Source organism: Mercenaria mercenaria, chromosome 6, assembly GCF_021730395.1.
Source record: "Mercenaria mercenaria strain notata chromosome 6, MADL_Memer_1, whole genome shotgun sequence".
NCBI classification, from domain to species: Eukaryota; Metazoa; Mollusca; class Bivalvia; order Venerida; family Veneridae; genus Mercenaria; species Mercenaria mercenaria.
The window spans coordinates 32,001,828-32,021,959 of NC_069366.1; the positions used below are offsets into that span (position 1 = coordinate 32,001,828).

Below are 20,132 nucleotides of genomic sequence, written 5' to 3' on the forward strand. Positions count from 1 at the left end.
ATATCGGTATTTATCAGTACGAATGGCGTACATGTATACAATTCGCAGATCAACGCCGAAGTATTTGGCCAATGTCATTTTAAAGCGATCATTAATTATTGGTCATGTTATATTTATAAAAGAATGCCACTTCCAATTGTTATTGTTAATAGTTGCTGGTTTTTTTTTTCTGTTACTTTACTTACTGTAAAAAGCAATTGTTCCCCTCAGACGTAACAGAAATTGGGGGCTCGTCCGGGATATGGACTTATCTCGATGTACTAAGGCGAATCTAGTAAGTGTCAGACGTTAGGCAATATGCAGACAGAGTTATGATTCTTGTTTTTTCCCTTACAGATGTTGCGACAATGTGTTGTAGATTTACTATTTATTTACTATTTTGTATTATCCAAAATTTCCCTTTTGTGATAAGGTTAATTCTCTTTGTAAATTTTCCACAATTCTTATAATAATTAAATGTCTTTGTGATATCTAAAGATACAGTGTATTTAATGTTATCTCGCCGTCTACAAGTTTCTTGTATTCCTATTGGTCAAAAGACGCCATGTTCAGATAGAATATATTCCATATCCTGATATGAATTTTGATTAAAACAAAATGGCTTCCGCATCGCTGACAAATCGAATCAAGTCAGATTTAAAGCTCAGCTATTATAATATCTTTCCCGAGAATAATTCAGTGCCGTTTAATTCTCTGCTAGTATAGGTTCGTGAAGATAGCATAAGAAATAGGAGAATAATATGCGGACTCGATTGTGTAACCATTTTTGTCTGATTTTACTCGTTTCAATCTGGCTAGTTGCGGGCCCCATCAATTCGATACACCTAGGGAACATGGCGAATAGCCCGGTTGAAATATCATGGCGCTTTCCCGGTGTATCGATCACGTGATTGGGATAGCCCGGTGTTATATAATCGAGCCCACCTTGTAACTCTTTATGGTATACAATGTCACGGTTATGTTGAATTCGTTTCTAAGTAATTGGTCTGCAGGAATATCTTCATGCGGTTTTTGTTTTCACAGTACGAATATTGTCAAACCCCTTTTCTTCACTCAGCGGCATTGGTTCTTTATAAGCCATCTTCGATATTTTGTTTCACTAAAAAGAGATCAATATTACCAACATTTTTAAACAAACCAGTCATAAAAACATCATAGACAAGAGTTGATCAAGTTTGTCATGAACTTACAGGTGAAAAATAGGACTGGTCAGAATGGTAAGATATAGTAACAACCTGCCACAGAAAACCGCATTCTGCCACATTACGATTTAAATTAAGCGACGAAGGTCATAGCAAAGTTTGTCTTTAGATATAAACGTGTCGTTTCCCACACTATTTTTGGTCCAACCCCGGGCCCGACAAGCATGAAGATTCTGTTACTTTTTGTTCTGACGGCTCTTTGTGGCAATTTACATATTTGTATTATAAACCAAAAATTGGACTTTTGTAGAAAAGCCATTCAAAAATTACAATTTATGTCATTTTAAGTTTTGAATTGTCGAATGTCTAAATCATATTAAAAAACATGACTGTTTTAGCGTAACGTATTCAATGACATTCAGTAAAAGATATAAGTGAGAAGTTTTCAATGCAACAATTATTAACTGCATAGATCAATGTACCTAACAGAACTACACTTGTAAAAATTTTCATCTTCAAAATGTTTGACAAAGTGGTGTTTTCTCACGTTTTTATGACTTTGAAAACACGCATATAGTTAATACAAAGCCGCGAATAAAATTTATTATCTTTCCTAATTCCAGGTGTCGCAGAGGCAAAAACGTTTTACCTCTATTCTTGTCCGTTATCTTCGTCAGCTCACTTACCCTCAAGTGGTAATAAAGACTGTTCAAGCAGTAAGCGGGATATAAAACCACGGTTTTGTCCACACCTACCTACGATAGGATCAACATGTTATGTTGGGGAAACTGGAATTATCCTGTATGTATAGAGAATATGAAAGTGGGAAATTATCCATTTTAATATAGTTGCAAAAAGCAAACTTAAAACCATAGAGAACTTCTAGTAATTAAATTTCTGTGAAACAATTATACATTATTGATTTTTTCTAATTACTTGTATTTTCGTTTGCCTGATGTCGTTTTCGCCGTAATGTATTTAAAAGAAAATAGTACTAAATAAGTAATCGGATAATGGCGGAAAGAAAAAAAAACCTCCATTTTTTCCCAGTTAAAAGTGGCTTTTTTCATGTTTTTATGTAAGCCATTCCTGTTTCTTTTCATTGTGAAGCTATACTTGACATGTTGGTACCATTTTCGGGAGTATTTTTGCATTTATAAATGTAACCAACCTTATTACTCGTGTGTTCATACCCACATTTTAGCTGTCAGTTTGGATAGAATTCCATAGTGTTTAAATTCAATTTTCGTTTCCGGATATATTTTTTTTTGGGAATGATTTTAAATGTCGTTATACGAAGAAATTTTATCGAAACAATTTAAATTATACAATGTAAACAAATTGTTCCAAGTTGCAGCTTTTTTTGTTATTTGTACATCGGTTATATTTTAAATATTATTTCGGATTATTTGGAGCATGTTATCATATATTCTAACCAGGGACTCGATTTGTTTCCAGTTAAACAAGAAGGAAATCAAGCTTTGTATATTCTACGAAAAACAACGGTTGACGCGCGGACCGGTAAGGAGCATTATGACGTCACTGACGTCAAATTGCCGCATGACGTCCGATCTTTTACTCCTCGGGTAAATGAAGTCCAGCATAATATCTATTACATATGTCATGAGCATGTCAGAATGAAAACAATCAAGCCCTTCTTGTGATTTATCGTCTAATTTACCACGGTTCGTCGTTCAGATGCTTCAGTATTTAACCACTCGGGCTGACGCCCTCGGGTTCAATTCCTACGCATCTGAACTCCAAACCATGATAAATTAGACGATAAACCACTCGAAGGCCTTGATAATTGTTAAACTATTAAACTAAATAACATAACGAAATAAAATTTCTTCCCAGATAAGGCTCTTGTTTGCACGAAAATATTGTTATTCGCTTCATTGCACAATATTTACATTGTTGTCATTATGTTTGAGTGAATAGGGACATTTTATTGACCTTAAGCCCAATGCAAAAATTTACAAATGTTAACATGCCTGATTCTTAATGGTCAACTTGACATGGAGTCAGTTATAGAAAAGAAACATTAGGCTGTCAAAGTAATTTCTTTAATCTAAATTAAACGTAGGTCAGATTCTTCTTTATTCAAAATTTAAAAAAATTATCCTTTCTACTAAAAGTTCAAATAAACATGAAATCGTCTAAAAAGACTGATTTTAACCCTGCGGTATATTAAGTATTAAGACTGTCCGCCCAACAATCGGTCCGTCACAGTATTACAATTAATCTGACCCCTATATTTTCTATCTATTTCGAATGAAACTCGATATTCTTCTCGACAGAAGTGGACATGCGCATATGTTTATGCATTTTCTTGTCCGGTTTTACGTTTTTCATTATGCGCCTTTATTAACTATATAAGTATATAATATTTAAGAAATAATTTAATAGCAAAACCGTGCTTTAACATATTTTATATATGATGGGGGGTTTTAATACGTCAGGCGTAATAATGGCACGAGGGTGCATCGGAGTGTATAGATAGGGGTTCAAACATGTTTTGCTATAAATTATTCTATTCTAATAGTCTTTTATTGTAAATTTAGATCGAGTATGATAGAACTGTTTTTTTCGCGCATGTTTTAGTGCCAAAGTTAGGTCGTCACGTTCCTTTTTATACACACCAGGCCCGGGAAAATGGTTATACATCTTGCGGAAAGGTTCCATTAGGGCGTCCATTTGAAAGACCTTTGTCATTATGCATATTAAATCGTAGGGCACACTTAGAAGAGGATTTTACGATGATGAAAAACACGAAAACACGAAGGTGGAAAATGCGAAATTGATATCGCGTTTTAACATCGTAGTTTCTTTATTTCGACTTTCACCGTCCCTAGTTACGTCTTTTCATCATCTTTATTGACTATCACCACGTGATTTTGACTTTCATCATCGTAGTTTCATGATTTCGACTTTCGAAGTATTTGGGGGTTTTTAGAATAAAAATCTCGATGGTCCAAACGGAAAAACGTAGTACTACCCTTTTTTATAAGGAGATGTGGAAAAAAATAATAAATAATAAATTTTAGATTTTTAACGTCTTTGTTATTACACAGAGACATTTACCAGCGACGAACCAAGTCTTGCTTGCTGTGCCAGACAAAAGCTTTATTAAATTTTAGAACTTTCGTCTTGTGCAGACGAGTCGGAGAGTTTGAGGTGGCTTGACAAACAAGGGTATACGGTATGATTTTTGGCTTGGAACTGTCCCGCGGTAAGTATGTTTGCTTCATTGAAACAGAGGACCCTTTAAAGGGGCATCAAACTTTCTAACAAATATTTTGAACAAATAACAAAGTATGTTAAAGCACAGCTAATAAATGCTACCTCTTCTTTTGTGTGACTGACGCTTCCTGTGTTTCTCGCAGACAATACAGGTGTTTGAGTACTAGTATATCAAGTAAATAATTTCTGGAACTCACTGGCTTCATGTCATCATGCTAATGAAATCACTAATTAATTTCCACAAATAAAAATGACATGAATCTTGAAAAATTTTCCATTAAAACGATTGCAATGAATAAATTATTCGATGAATTTTAATTATCGAAATGGTAGTTTACATGTAGATAAAATTTATTTCTTTTCATTTCAGCTTCACCAACATGTTGTTTAAATTCCTTGCGTCATGCTTTCCGGTTTCTTCCACTGTTATAGGATGACCTTTTATACATCACAGAGAGCAGAAAGATTGCATTGTAAAATAAATAAAAGTGCAGAAATATGTTTTGTTCACTCCAATCGAAGGTCTGGATGTTTTTTTTTTAAAAAAATGCCCAAAACATTCAAATTAAAGTTACAAAAAAATATCCAGAGTGCAAAATTTGGTATTAGCCAGTTATTTTAAAATGACAAGTGATTAATGTTTCAAATTACCTAGACTGTTCATACCAGTGCTCAAGCTCATGTTTGTTTAAATGCATAGAAACCATTAAAAAAGCCAAGTTTTAACGTATTTTCCGAAATGTACACGAGCCTGTTGGGCACGGCTATCCAACCGACAAAGCAAGGTGTACAAGAAGGAAATAATAATTTGTATGCGTAATTTGTTAGAAAGAAAAGAGTGTTAACAAGAATACTTTGTTCAATACCCGGGATGCAATAGCTATGATTTATACACATTGAAGTTCTTTAACTTTTCTTTACTAACGCTCGTAGAGTTTAGATAATGGAGATAATTCAGGAAGTAAGGTATGCAGAGTTATGGTTCTTGTACACTGCTCTTTCTTTCTATGTTTTTTTTTGTCATTCTGAAATGTTTTAGCAGAATCCCTTCACTAGTTTTGTTTTTCGAAATTGTATGAGTAAGATAATGGGTGATAGTAAACCCTTATCATGCTGGACACGACTGATTCTGCCTCTGCGACCAGCGTAGATCATGGTCCAGCCTGCACATCGGTGCAATCTGATCAAGATCTGCACTGTTCGCCATTCAGTCAGTATCTTTTTGGTAAGCATCTTAACAGTTAATGGTCTTGTCCAGATTGAAAGATGGACAAGTTCATTATAAAGATTTAGCAGGGTAAGGGTTAAAAAAATAGGGATAACAGAGTTTTGGTTCTTATACGATCCGCTTTCCAACCGTGTTCTCCATCATTTATTGTTCTCCATCTATGTATACAGTTTCAATAAAATTATTTCACCATTTAAAGAGTAATGCTTCGGACAAAATACAAGCGAGTAGGTTCTCGTAAAACAACATTTTCTCTAATTGGCCTCTGTTATTGCTCAAAGTTATAACATTACCAATTCAAATTTATTAAAGTGTTATATGTTATTTATCCCTTCAAAAAATGCCTTATTTGAACATTCCATCATACACCTTGATAATATCAATTAAACCTATAACAAACATGTACATTACAAAGACAGTAACTAGAGATCAAAGTTTAAAAACTCCTTAACTAATCCGCACTGAAAGGTATAAACATATTCAGAATTTTGACATTTTTGTTAAAAAAAAAGTACTTGACCCCTGCACAGTTTAAACCCTAAGTAAAATTCATTTTATTATTGAAGAGTTAACCGTTAAAGGTATATTAGATCCAAATTTCATTTTTAACGAACCTGATATGGGTTGGAAGGGGTGAGGTTCTCTTGGATCTCTAAAATTATCTATCTTATTTCGTTGAATTCAAAGACAACGTTCATTGATTTTCTGGTATTCTTATAAAAATTAACAATAAAATCTCCTACCTGCATAAAGTAAAATATTTATCTCTTGAATGAAGCAGAACTTTTTTAGGATTTACAATGATCGCAACCCGACTTTTGTACATTCTTTCCGAGGCCTATACGGGTACACGACATTTAACCTTCCACAAAGACGCATTACTCGGGATTGAAACGCCAGAAAAAACAAAAAGCCGCATAGTTCTATCGGGAACTGCGGATGTACGCAACTCGTACAATTCACATTCTTATTAATATCTTTCCCGATGCTGTAAGATAAAGTTTTCTGTTTATTCAGAATAAGGCAACGGAAAATATATTGCTGTTGTTGTTGCTCGTTCTAAATGTAAACAAACGACGTTTCCATTCATTTGTGTAGACCTCTATAATAAACAGAAAATTCAAGTCTTTATCATTATTGAGGTTTTTTTTTCATCAAATGGTATGGAAAAATATCATTCGATGAAAATAACAACCATATTCATGAAATAAATTGAATATCCTCTATTTATTCCACATTTTTAACAGCTTAAACAGCAACATGTCCCAAGCATTGATTTTTCACTTCCAGCCTCAGTCAGAGATACTTAATATATAATAATAATTAGAATAAGCACTTTTGCTCTAAATTATTATAATAATCAAAATAAATGTTTAAACCCAGGAAGGGGGTAAATAAGAATGCACAATTAAGTGTAAAAACCTTTCCAAGAATCGATCATGTGGACATTGTGATGTCATGATGTATGTTACACAACATTGTTTGTTCGATAAAAATGAAGACAGGTAGAGTTTAGGAAATTGCAAGTTGAGATTGTTTAGAACATTTCAACCGGACTCTAAGATAAAATTGAATTTCGAATGGAACTGATACAAAAAAGTAGTCCATAAATATAGACGGAGCGAACTTTTGTTATCAGGTTATTGGCGTGATAAAAAGATAAATGAAGCAGTTTCATAGTACTTGCATGATAAAAATTGTTAAAAGTTATTTCAATCAATGTTGTATCGTGATGTGCTATGTTATAATTGAAATTAAAAGTATATATAAAAAACGGGACCTAACTTTTATATATTATTAAAGACACTCGCGAAGAATAACGAAAGAACAAACTGGTATGCTCGTGTTTTCAGTTTCTAGAGCTAGTGCCTAACCCATTAAACAGCTCCACTGAGTGCTGCTTACTGGTAGCTTGTAAATATATTTCAATATTATTCAAACTTCAAATATCTTTGCAAATATTTTGTACTCGTAAACAATTCATCGTTGCAAAGGTATCAGTTTCAATCTTCTTTTTTCATTTACTTTGGACTTTTAAACTGTGTTTTTCGCCCCGCTGTTGTTACTTCCAACACTATCAAACTACAAGAGAAGAAGTATAACATTCAAAAAAATTTGATCTAACAGTTTTAGTTGTTTGACTTTAAATCGCACTTGTGCGTAATTTCCAAATTGATGATCCCTTACGACAAGTCATGTTACTAAGTAGGGAAAACAGCCATTCAGAAAGTTGTCACGAAAGGAGTTAAAGCTGACATATGAAATGTTGAATTTCGGAACCCCTTCGTTCCTTTTCGTTTGACTGAATTTATCGCGTAGTTTGGGAATTTCCTACTTTCGATTCAAAATCAAACAGATGAAAGCTTTATCGTAAAAGTGTATTTAAAAAAATTTTTAAAAATCCATCGCTTTAATGTGTTAACTTTAAAGGGTTTTTCTTGTCAAAAGTGAAAGGGAAGAATAGTTTTCTTTAAAACCTTTATAACAGTTTTACCGTTTTGTATGCTTCAGGGAACAGTATGGGGGTTTAAAGAAATACTAAATGGGACATGGAGCTGGAGTGGATCCTTACAATGAAATATTGTCAAATTCCAGTTTCTATAGAACAGATCGTGAGATTAGTTCTTTATTATCGCCCCTCCTCTGGCAGTTATCTTAGATTTCTACACAAGGCATTTGGATCAATCGTTCAGAATAGTATACATTGTGACATTTTATAATTTTAACATATACTTTGGCCTTACTCGATCATGACTCTTTGAATTAAAACCCAATAAATTGATTCAGTATTTTCATCGTACTACCAACATCGACAACTCAAAACAATGTCGATAACAAATATCTAAATTCGAAATATACAAATAGCTATGTCAGATATATGGCAGCAGAAAATCTCTACTGTAAGGGGAAGACTATTAATTCAAGCAGACATCATTTCTTTGTAAACACAAATTATTACTACACACATTAGGTGACTTAGTGTAACAAATACCAAATTATATACTATTTGATTACAAATATGGTATAAAGACCCATAGCTTAATAGTGACCAGCAGTGCCCGTCACGTGGAGTCAATTTTCTGTTATTTCTATTTCATGTTGGAGTTTTAATTTCACTCTTCTTGTTAATATGACTTATAAGCCAGTTTAGAGTTAAAATAGAAATGAAAAACTTTCTAGTTTAAGTTTTTAGTCTATACATTGGTATTTCTGAATCTACTCCGCATCGTCTACAAAAGAAATGGCCAAAGAACATTCGTTAAAGTTATTCTGTATGACCTTGACAGAGACGTAGCTTAAAGAAATAGAAACATGAATGAGATCTGGAATTTAAAAATCTTAGCCAAGATTTGAACCACAGCTATATACATGTAATATTATGCAATCACTTGTAAACGCCTGACGTCAATACCAATTGCTCCACGTTTCCGATAGGGAAAAAGGTACTACAATAATTACAAATATGAAAATTATCATCAAAGCTCGATGATCACTTTTATAAATACACCTGAATACGTCATATCTGATGACGCACATACAAGATATCATAAAATCACTGTAGTATCAGACACAAACATTTGATAAAGCTTGTTGCATATTTAAAAAAAAAAACAGTGTGTAGGCTACATTAGTATAACATAATTGACAGGTTTAATTTAAGGGTCTGCTAGCATGTAAACAACACTGTGAGAAAAATACGAATTCCAAATTTTCCTTTTTTTCTTGTTCATAAATTGGTCCCCTACAATGTACAAAAATGTCACTTTGAACATTGATTTGCATATTTCTTTTTTCTGTTAGATGATGAATGTATTTCGTTCTCAGCTGTCAAATAATATGAGTTTTCCAATATGTTTAACTTTCTAAGCACCATATACATTTGTATATCCTCCAGCAATACAAGAACAAATATCGGTTAGATATATTCAGTTTTGTCAGTATTTTTGTAGGTTTATATTTATAAGTATGTTGTACTCTACTAACGAATGTGTATTATCTATGATATTTGATAAGGTTTAAGAGTGGTATTTTTTTATCAAGATAAAGAGGGTTTTGATTATACATGTTTATATTTTTTGAATAATAGCTATGTTTTGTAATTTTGATAACTTCTAATTATAGGTTACGTTTAACGCCATTTATTAATTGTTACCTTGTGAAATTAAAAGTCACCATACCATCACTGAAAACTATCATAACACACTGTAAACTTTTTTTTTGGGAAAAAGATAATGTTTATCATGGACCAATGCCACCATTAAAATCTAATTAATGGAAACAAGGTAATAAATGATGGTAATAATGTTATTGTTGTTGTAATTATTATTGACGATGATGATGATAATGATGTTGCTGTAATCAGTTTAAACAAATTTTCCAGGACCACCAACGCCCCCTACCCATAACACTAAAAAATGTAAAACTACCATATACATATTAAACATCATTTTTCAACAACAGTCGCAACCTTTTAAAGAAAACCGTCCTTTTCTACCCGTCATCTTGCATGAAATACATTTAAATTACAAGGAAAGAGATTTTGACTCCAGTACATCACTGAAGATTTCACTCACTCCAGTGTCTCCAATATCTACAAAATTTAACACTTTCATACTGTTCAAAAGCCAGTAACATATTTTATTTCAAAACCCAAGACGGATGGCCCTAGATATACAGAATGCCTAAATACACTTGCCACAGGGAAACATTTTCACCGTTCACTAAAACCCACTGAGATCTGTGAAAAATAACCTTTCTCTACCACGTTCCGGGACGTTGATTATTAATTTTGTTTAGAAAGTGTCAGAATATTAACGTTTAATCCCGTCCTGTCATTTATTTGTACATGTAACATTTTTTTTTCAGATTTTAAAAAGGAAGTGAAGATGGCAAAACGGAGAAGAGTTTACACCTATGCCCCTATGGAAATAAACGACTTTGTTCAATTTTGACAGAAGAAAGAAGTCAATTGATGTTTTATACGACATCATTTCTGTAGATAAGACGACAAAAGAGCTTCCAGAGACTTGTCGACGACACTCTGAAAGCGATTGTCGGGCACATTAGAAACAACCAGTTGTACGGCTACATATACGACCATCGTATTGGAAAGCCGGAAGTCATCCTATTAATGCCAAATAGGATCGGCGGACGAATTTGACACTAATATCCTTCTTAATCTTGACAAGAATTCTTGGTATCGATGTATGATTCTAATGAAGGAATAGATTACAGTTATGTCACGGTTTAAAATGATTAAAATAAGATAAGCTGAAATTGTATTACTGGGTTATAATTTAAGTCTACTTTACTTTAGGGTTTGTCTCCCTCGATAATTATTTCCCCCTGCACAACTGGGCCCTGTTGTGAAACCCCATCTATCATAGATTTCGGTGGTGTCACACGGCAATCTATATGGGTATCCTTTGAAATTTCAAATGTTTGGTTTCATTATTAATTGTGATATAGACAATGGACTAACAAAAGTACATTCAAACAAAACAATGCATAAGTACGGCGTAAACAGTGTTATATTAAGTCTAGAATACATTTTGTGTTATCCTGTTATCTAGTTTTAAAGAAAATATATGTATTCATTATAACGATATCGCCAGAAAATATGTCATTGTTTACAATTGTCTTGATGAAATTGGCTATCTTCCTGTTCAAATTGAACAAGGTCAAAATAAGTGTTTTCAATAGAACTGACAATACTTGGATAATAATTGAGTAATTAATAAGGATTAGTGTGTTTACTGTTACAAATGAACATTTATTTTTCCTGATTGTATGCATTTTTATTGTAACTTTGTAATAATTAGGAAATTAGTGAATACCTTTTATTTCATGCTGTTGCTGATATTTTTTATATCATATATATATGATATATATAAGTTGTGATTCGATGGATATTTGACATCTTGAAATTTGAATATCATCAAATCATAAGAAGAAAGAGTTGTTTTACATGAATATTGAACAGCTTATAAAATAGGTATATTATTCTAACATGAGGGTCATGATGACCATGGATCGCCCATCTGAGTAATATGAGCTATATGTTTCAAATGTCAAACTGATGCTAAATTATTAAGTAGGTCAGTAGGTCACATTCTAGACGTACTGGTTCAGTCAAGCCCATAATCGAATTCTTCCGAGGTTTTGTGGCCACATACATTGGGACAAAGTTTGATTAAGATTGCTTTGGATTTATGGATGCTAGAGTGTAAACAAACTAAATGTGGACGTACGACGGACCACGGACATTCATCGATCATAATAACTCACCATGACCACTTCATGGTCAGGTGAGCTAAAAATCGATTGTCAATGAACTGATGGATGCTTGAATTCCCGAAAAGGGACCACATTAAAGGGCCACACTTCTGGACAGTGTAACGCCTTTAAAATCTCACCATTTTCAAAGAAATGTTGCATATCTTGATATTGATGTGTTTGCAATGTCCAAGTGCTGAAATTTTGTATAACTAGGTTAAACATCGTTTTCTGGAATTTTAAAAGTTGTTTATTTTCATTTCTTTACAAATGGACTGGTTTTTCAAAGGGGGACAACTTTTTTGAAAATATTCTAAATACGAGACAGTACGGGATACAGCGGGAAAACATGTATTGAATAACTGAATAACTAGAATGTCGGTAAAGATGTTGCTCGTTTGCAAACAATTATAAGAACTTAATTTATCTTTTTATGGATTAATCATGTCCGTTTCATGAAAGACATTATGCACATTTGCTTACAATAGTTGTTTCCCCTAGATTTAATTGCAAATGGCAATCTGTCAAAAATGTGTATGGCGGACAAATAGAAACAATAAGTAAATCAACGAAAAGCTTACATATTTTTCAGGTTTAGTACTCATTTTTCTATTTGTCCGTAATATGCAATATTTCACAGTTTGTCATTAACAAATGAACATAATGACTTTCATGAAACAGACATGATTATTCCATAAAAAGATCTTATGAACCGTAAATTGAACATCTCACAATTGTTTGTAAACGAACAACATCCTTACCAAATAGTCTCGGTCCGATACACGTTTAAACGCATCGTCCCGTACTGTCCTGAACATCAAATATTTTCAAGCAGTTGTCCCGCTTTAAAAAAGAATTCTATTTGTAAAGAAATAAAAATAAACAATTTTCAAAATTTCTATAAACGATCTTTAATCTAGGTTTTCGAAATTTCAGCACTCGGACAATGTTGCAAATGCATCAAAATGAAGATACGTAATATTTCTTTGAAAATGGTAAATTGTAAAGGCACTGAACTGTCCAGAAGTGTGGCCCCTTTATGTTGTCCCTTTTCAAGAACTCAGGCATCCATCAGTAAATTGTCCATCGCTTTTTAGAATAATGTATTTATTTTGTAAGCTTTGCAATTGTCATGTAAAATAACTGTTTCTTTCTATAATTAGATGATGTTCAAATTGCAAGAAGTCAAATATCCATCGAATCCTTAACTTGATTATTTGACATTCTCGAATACTTTACATAAAGAACATATTTGCTAATGTGTTTTTTTTTTATTTTCAATTTTCGCTTCAATGGGGATTATTAAAAAAGGGTCTCGATTCATAAATGCTAAAGTGTTTTCTGTAATTTCATTTTAGAACGAAAATTCTAATATGCGTCATTGTCGAAGGCTTTCCACTGGTTTTGATGTTCCTATTCCTAATGGATGTGCCGTTGTTGAAGTGCAGAATATCGGTAATACACAGAGGTTTATTCATACAGCAGAGAGAAAAATAACTGTGCTTAAGCCAGTATTTCGTGGATATGGATTTTTCACTGTACCTCATTATGAAACCGTTAAAACAGAAATCAACAGAAACAGCGACGGAAAAATTGAAATACTACCAAGGGATATAAAACAAGATTTCCACGCCAAAATAAGGACGGCAATAAGTGATTTAAGAATGCATAGTGAGTATTTAAAAACATTGTTAAGATCGAGAACATTATTACCTGAATATTTTACACACTAGTGATCCGCAATAATCAAATTGTTAAGCAGACTCCTTCGACGCATAGAACAAAACTAAACAGACTCTGTGTGATTGATTCTGTTTAGTTAATGAAAAGAATGGTATATGAAAAAAAAAAGAAATAAGTAAATTTAGCTCATGTTATTATTTTGAATAAAGTGATTAGTTTGGCTGACACGTAAAGAGTTTAAGGTCCGACGTGCTTTATTTGAAACGAATCTTTGTTAACGAGTGAATACTAATGAACAGGAAAAAGCAAAACAAATGTAACACCGGCTTGCACATTGAAGTATCCTCCCAGTATCTTATGTTTTAGAGTCATGTTTATAGATAATAAAATGGGAATTGAACTTCTGTACTATGGTATTTTACAATAGTATAGTATTTTACTTAGTACCTTACTTGATCAACTGGCATACTTTTAACAATGAATCTTTTTCATTTAAGTGATGGTTTTACATTGTGTCTGGACATTTAGTAGAACACACACACATATATATATATATATATATCTTGATGATTCTATCTTGGTAGTTTTTGTAAATGTTAAGCGTCAGTAAAAGTAGTGTATGCACGAATTGTTGAACAAGGTTTGAACAAATGCAATCGCTAGATAGTCTTTATTTCATCCCGCAATTTAACATACAGCCATTTTGTGAAAGAAACAATAACAATCAAAATAATTTTCTTTTTTATCTTCAGATGTCAAATTAGATGAAAATTCCCATGGACCAGCATTAACGTTAACCTTATCACCAGACAGAAAGAGAGGTGTCCATCATAACATAAGCGTAGACCTGACGGTTTCGCTTAAATGCTCTCTTCAGCTTCAAGAATTTAACTGGCCTAGGTCTGCAACATTGAGAGCATTTGATGAAGAACTGATTGAACGTGCCATCGGAGCCGGAATCCATCTCGTTCCAAAGAAGGACCTGTTTTGGTCAATATCGTTCTCTCGTGCAGAGAGAGCTCTGTTATCTGGTATTGACGCAGACTCTGGTTGCAGAAAAAAAGATCCTTAAGATACTGAAGTGTTATCTAGAACATTGCAAATCTGAGTCTCCAAGTGATCTGCAAGGCATCAGTTCACACATTTTAAAGGTATAGAATATTGATCCCTTTCCATATTACTATCCTGTAGTCATAATTTATCTGTTCGCCTAGAAATAATTTTTCTTTGATAAAAAAATAATTAACATGGTAAGCTCAGTGTGCTTCTACACTACATAGTAATAAGATAATATAGAACAATCATAGATTTAGCAAATTACTACAATCGCAGGTTTATTTGAGATAATTTCATTATTTTTATCTTGGGTCTGGTACAGTTTGATGATCATTTGCGCTGTAAATAAATCATTTCCCTTTATACTGTTGTCATTTACATACACGGCTGATATATTTTAACACACTGTTATCAGATGCCGATCTATAAATTACTATATGCAAATATAAATATTTTGTTTATTTCTCAGTACACTTTCATGTAATGTTAACTGTTTTTAAAATTCAAGGGCAAAAATGGTTTTGAAATTTCAAGTAAAACATTTAATCATGTTTACAGACCCAAGTGTTGTGGTCTTGTGAGACTCATGCAGATGATCCAGACTACTGGAACCATGATAACAGAGTTGTGTGCCTCAGCAACACGATGCGTGAATTGGAGCAGTCCTTAATGGAAGCAGATCTAGATGATTATTTCAATGACTCGATTAATCTTCTTCAGGGGAAAGATATTAGAGTTCTTCATGAATTGGCGCACTATTTGAACACAGAAAGGAAGAAATTGTAGCGTGATAATGTGCTGAAACACGCGCCTAGTAAACATTAACATTCGACTTTTAGTTTACATTTCTAAATAAACACATTCCTGTACGTAATTCTTGTTTCAACAGAATCATTATGACATAATTATCTATTTCATCAAAATATCAGTGGTACATTTTATGTAATGCTCATGTATTCCAACTAATGGTAAATTGTTTTATTAGTCGTCATTATGATATAAACGCTAAATGTGCATCCTGTGAAGTACGTAACCATACGGTCGTCAATTACATCGTGTATATCACAATTATGCCAGTGTGGTAAACATAACGAAAATGCGTGTCGAAAGAAATTGTACAAACGTTTTCTCCAATCGACATTGAATTTCTTACTTCCTTTAATTATTAATTTGTACTTTGGTTTTTTAGTATGACTGAAATACTATACGTATCTACCTGTTGGTACTGTATAAAAGACATCTGGTAATCAGTCCCTCGTTACCATAGAGGAAGTTTATGTGAGAGAAAAGCAGTCCCTCATTTCATCACATATTTGATTGAAAAAAGACATCCTGAGCTGCTGAAAGTAACGCAGTTTTATGTCACTGGATGAAGGAAAAGAGCCCGAGTTTGTTAGAAAATAATTTCTTCTTTAGATTGTAAATGTCTGCGGATTTGCTAAAAAAGTAGGCTCAGCTGCTTCACTTCGGAAAATTGCAATACACTATTCATTCTGAGAAGAAGCGGGCCAACAGGTCACTTGATAAAGATGATTGTGTTTCTCTGGCATAGCTACTAGTATCTAAAGAATGTCCATAGAGCACAGTGACAAGGCAGTGTGTTGTTATATCTATATGTAACTAAATGAGAAATTGATTGTCTTTTTGGGCCATCTGATGTACAAATGTAATTAAAGTTACGTGGAATTACTCTGAATTTACTAATAAACTAAAGCAAACATACTGTAAAACGACGGAATTTTTTTTTTATAATTCATTCGCGAACTAAAAAAGATACATGAGAAAGTAATAGTCTTACATATTTCACAAGTTGGCCTTACATTGTGAATATTCTACCTCGCGACTTTAAGCCTCTTCAGAATAGGTTCCGCTTCATTAATAACGGCCCCCTAAATTTTATCCTTTACACTTTTCGGAATTTAAAATTCTCATATGGCATTTTTATCTAGTATGAGACAGAATGCTATAAAACAATTTTAAACGCAGAAGAGCAAAATAAAAACACTATGCTATTGAGAATGTGTAAAGGAATGGAAATGGAAGAAACATTTCTTGTATTTTGTTCAAAACATGCAAGTTGCAATAACAGTTACAATAACAGGCAATAGTGTCAGTTACCAGGTTAAAAGAGAACAAAATGCGGTTGTAGGGTCCTAGCTATATATATATATAGAATAGACAAAAATATGGCAATGTGAATGGATATTAGGTCTATATCTGAATGTGTATCATTAATGAGTTTTGAGCTATGAGCGTCATGTTACCACTTGTGACTTATTCTGTGTAGGCTTTGACTTTGTAATGATAATCATGTTGGACTTTTGCCTTTTTCAAAAAAAAAACAAACTCATTTTGTGTATATTTAAATGGCCACGAAATTACCATGTTTATTTATAAAACATGTCAGAAATATTTTAAAGCGATATAATGTACTGAAATGTATAAAACGTATAACTGAAATCATTCTGAAACTGACACAAATACATTGTATTTTATTTAGTAAACCGACTATATTCGTTTTATCATTCCTCAAATCTAAGTACGTAATGGTTTTTACTTTGATATTCATGTAAATATCTTGTTCAAAAATTCAAAATGAAGCAACAATAAAGAATGACATTTTTTTCATAACAGCATAATCTTATGACTTATAAAGAATATGAAGTAATTTCTCTTTAATATGACCATATCGGCGTGTTAAATCATAACTTCCTTTTTCAAAGGCTTGGTTTAACATTTATCCTAAAAGTGTTGTAAGATAACATCAATCATTTCAAAACATGATTAATAAATTTAAAAAAGAATTAATCAGATTGAATCATTCTAAGTAGTTCAAACTCCAATGATATCATGCAATATACATATCGAAATTTCTAATGTCTCCTCTATAATTTTATCACTTTCTTCCATTATGAAAACACTAAGATACATGTAGAATGATATGTTGTTAATAAAATGTACCATTCATCAAAATCGAATAGATCATAGATTTTATTATTTTTTATTTTTTATTTATCATTAGACTATATTATCATATGTATTTTACTACCTTAATCATACTTTTTGTCCGCCTTTTTTGTATCTTGTCACATCGTTATATCTTGGAAACGAGTTAGAATTCGAATGAATATTCGACCAAAATTTGATATTTTTGTGTTTCTTTATAAGTGATATTTGTTCCTTGAAAACAAACAAAAAATGTATGATTTTGATTACTTTTAAACAATGGGCACGTGGCAAAAAACTGTAATTTTACACAGTTTGGTAGAGTCGAAATAATCATATGTCCTTAACAATGTCTGAGAAAGTTCAGAAGTAAAATTATAGTGTTATTTTAGATATTACCAGAAAACAAAAAAAAATCTGGGGGCGTTAGAAGTTTCGGTAAAAGTATAATTCATTCCATTTAATTGAATATATCAATAATTATAGTTATCAATATATTTCCATGTAATGTCTTAAAACGAAATGTATCACCGGACTTTCAAACATTATAAGGACGATATTTTTTTTAATGATTCTCATTGACAAAGTCGATCGGAAATACATTTGAATTTTATTTGATATTTACATTATGCAAATAACTGGAATAAGTTTCAACTTTTTCAGTAAAATGTGATAGCTTTCATTGCCGCTGAGGCTCCGATAGCTCACTCTCTTTTAAAGTTTTGAAACAGCCAAGTTATGGGACTTTTTTTGTTAATATCCTATATACATACAGTCTACATATGCAATTTTTTGCGCGCCTAATCTCCCGAACCCTTGCACACAATTTAATGAAACTTCACACAAATGATCAGTACCAACCCTAGTTGTGCATGGTGTATGTTACGTTCTTTTAGATAAATATTCTGCAGAATTATGGGACTTCGTTTTTTGTTACTATACTGTATACATACAGTCCACATAATTATGCAATATTGTGTGCTTCAAATTGCAATGTACTGTGTTAGTGCGTGTGAGGGTACATTCATCATCTTCAGTGATAGCTCAAGTTTATAATGCACTAATAGTGCCTTTTAATTGAGGGAACGTATAATAAGATTGAGACCTAATGGTTTTCAAACAATGTATGACATATCTTTGCACTAAATATCGTTATATTTCGTAGTTTGATTTTGGCGCTATTAAAACGACATTAATTTTACTATTTATTTGACCAGTTTTAAGCAAAGTTATGTATAGTTCATATAAAATATATATGCCAATAAAAGTGAGAGAAAATTTACTCAGAAATAACAAATTAAGGTTTACTTTCTTAATTAGAGAAGTACGTTTGCGTATATAAGTATGTATGTACATGACCATTAGAGTGATAAAAAATAAAGTTAAAATAGGAGGAAAATATAATAGTTTATAGCTTATTTTCGCACTTATATAACTACCTTTGTAATCGAATTTGACATAGGTAATTAATTTAATGGTTATGTTCTTATTACTGGTGAAAGATCATTTATGTTTTGTTTGTAAGTGTGTATTGATAGGATTTATATAGTAACATAATATTAGAACAAATTAGATATAAAACAGAAAGAAGATGTAGCTTATTTTCGTAATTATTTCTTATTTCGCACTTTAGGCCTATCAATTTTAAAGAGGTATAGATGAATTTTTTGTTGCATAATGGAACAACAGTACTAAATAGGTAATCAAGCAGCACTTCCGGGGGTGGGGGGAGGGATTTTGGTAGCATTTTCAGTAAGCTTATTTTGCATTTTTAGAAATGTAAACAAACCTTATTACTGATGTGTTCATACTCACATTTTAGCTGTCGGTTTGGAAGATATTCCATAGTATTGACCTGTCAGACAAACAATCTCTCTTAGATGATACATGACCCCTACTTTTTTTTTTTTTTTTTTTTTTGTGTGTGGTCTATAGGTCATTTAAGAACTTAAGGCAAGTAAATCTTTTATAAAATGTGCCTGGCTATGTGTTTCAGCTCTCAGAAGATTGTTAATCTTATATAAAACATATAGCAAATTTATTTACTATTGTACAGCCTATTCATTCGCCATTTTTCCAGTTACCCATAATCAATTGCAGCATGGTGACTTCCGGTTTAGATTTCAGCTGATTACAAATTCACGAGCGATAGCAGAAATCATTTAAAATGATGACCCATTAAATCGCTAGGTATGTAAAAATTGCCAGAAATCATATGTCGTATTCATTAAATTGAAATACATATTACTGTTGTTAAATATTAATAATAGTGAAAATCTTCGTCTTACAAATTACAACGACTAGATGGAAGGTGGGTTGGGTAAATTAATGTCATTATTTGTAAGTGTTGTTAAACCCAACACTCGTTCTAAAGAAATATGTATGTGCAGTACAGTTTCGTTTTTCTATTGTTTATTAGCCTATATTATCATCTTCAATTACTTATCTTGTGTTAGGAATAATACATTTAGAGACTTAAAGTTATCATTATCAGTGTTATTTTTAGATTGTTGGCCCTCAGTGAATTAGGCTATTTAAAAAAAGGGTAAGGCGTAAAG

At 32.3% G+C, this 20,132-nt stretch overlaps 2 protein-coding genes across 2 annotated transcripts in view; both read left to right on the forward strand.

The window, feature by feature from the left end:
• The first annotated feature begins 7,338 nt into the window (after positions 1-7,338).
• The window catches only part of LOC128557661 (uncharacterized), a 72,254-nt gene continuing 59,460 nt past the window's right edge, over positions 7,339-20,132 (forward strand). Inside the window, exon 1 of the mRNA XM_053545552.1 lies at positions 7,339-7,448. The gene's annotated coding sequence lies outside the window, so the exon portion shown is untranslated. The remainder of the gene's footprint in view (positions 7,449-20,132) is intronic.
• LOC128557662 (protein mab-21-like 3) lies at positions 10,750-20,058 on the forward strand. The gene is made up of 4 exons (XM_053545554.1): positions 10,750-10,858; positions 13,248-13,560; positions 14,325-14,723; positions 15,187-20,058. Exons 1-3 carry the CDS (start codon positions 10,817-10,819, stop codon positions 14,642-14,644), a joined length of 675 nt encoding a protein of 224 aa, XP_053401529.1. The 5' UTR covers positions 10,750-10,816; the 3' UTR covers positions 14,645-14,723; positions 15,187-20,058.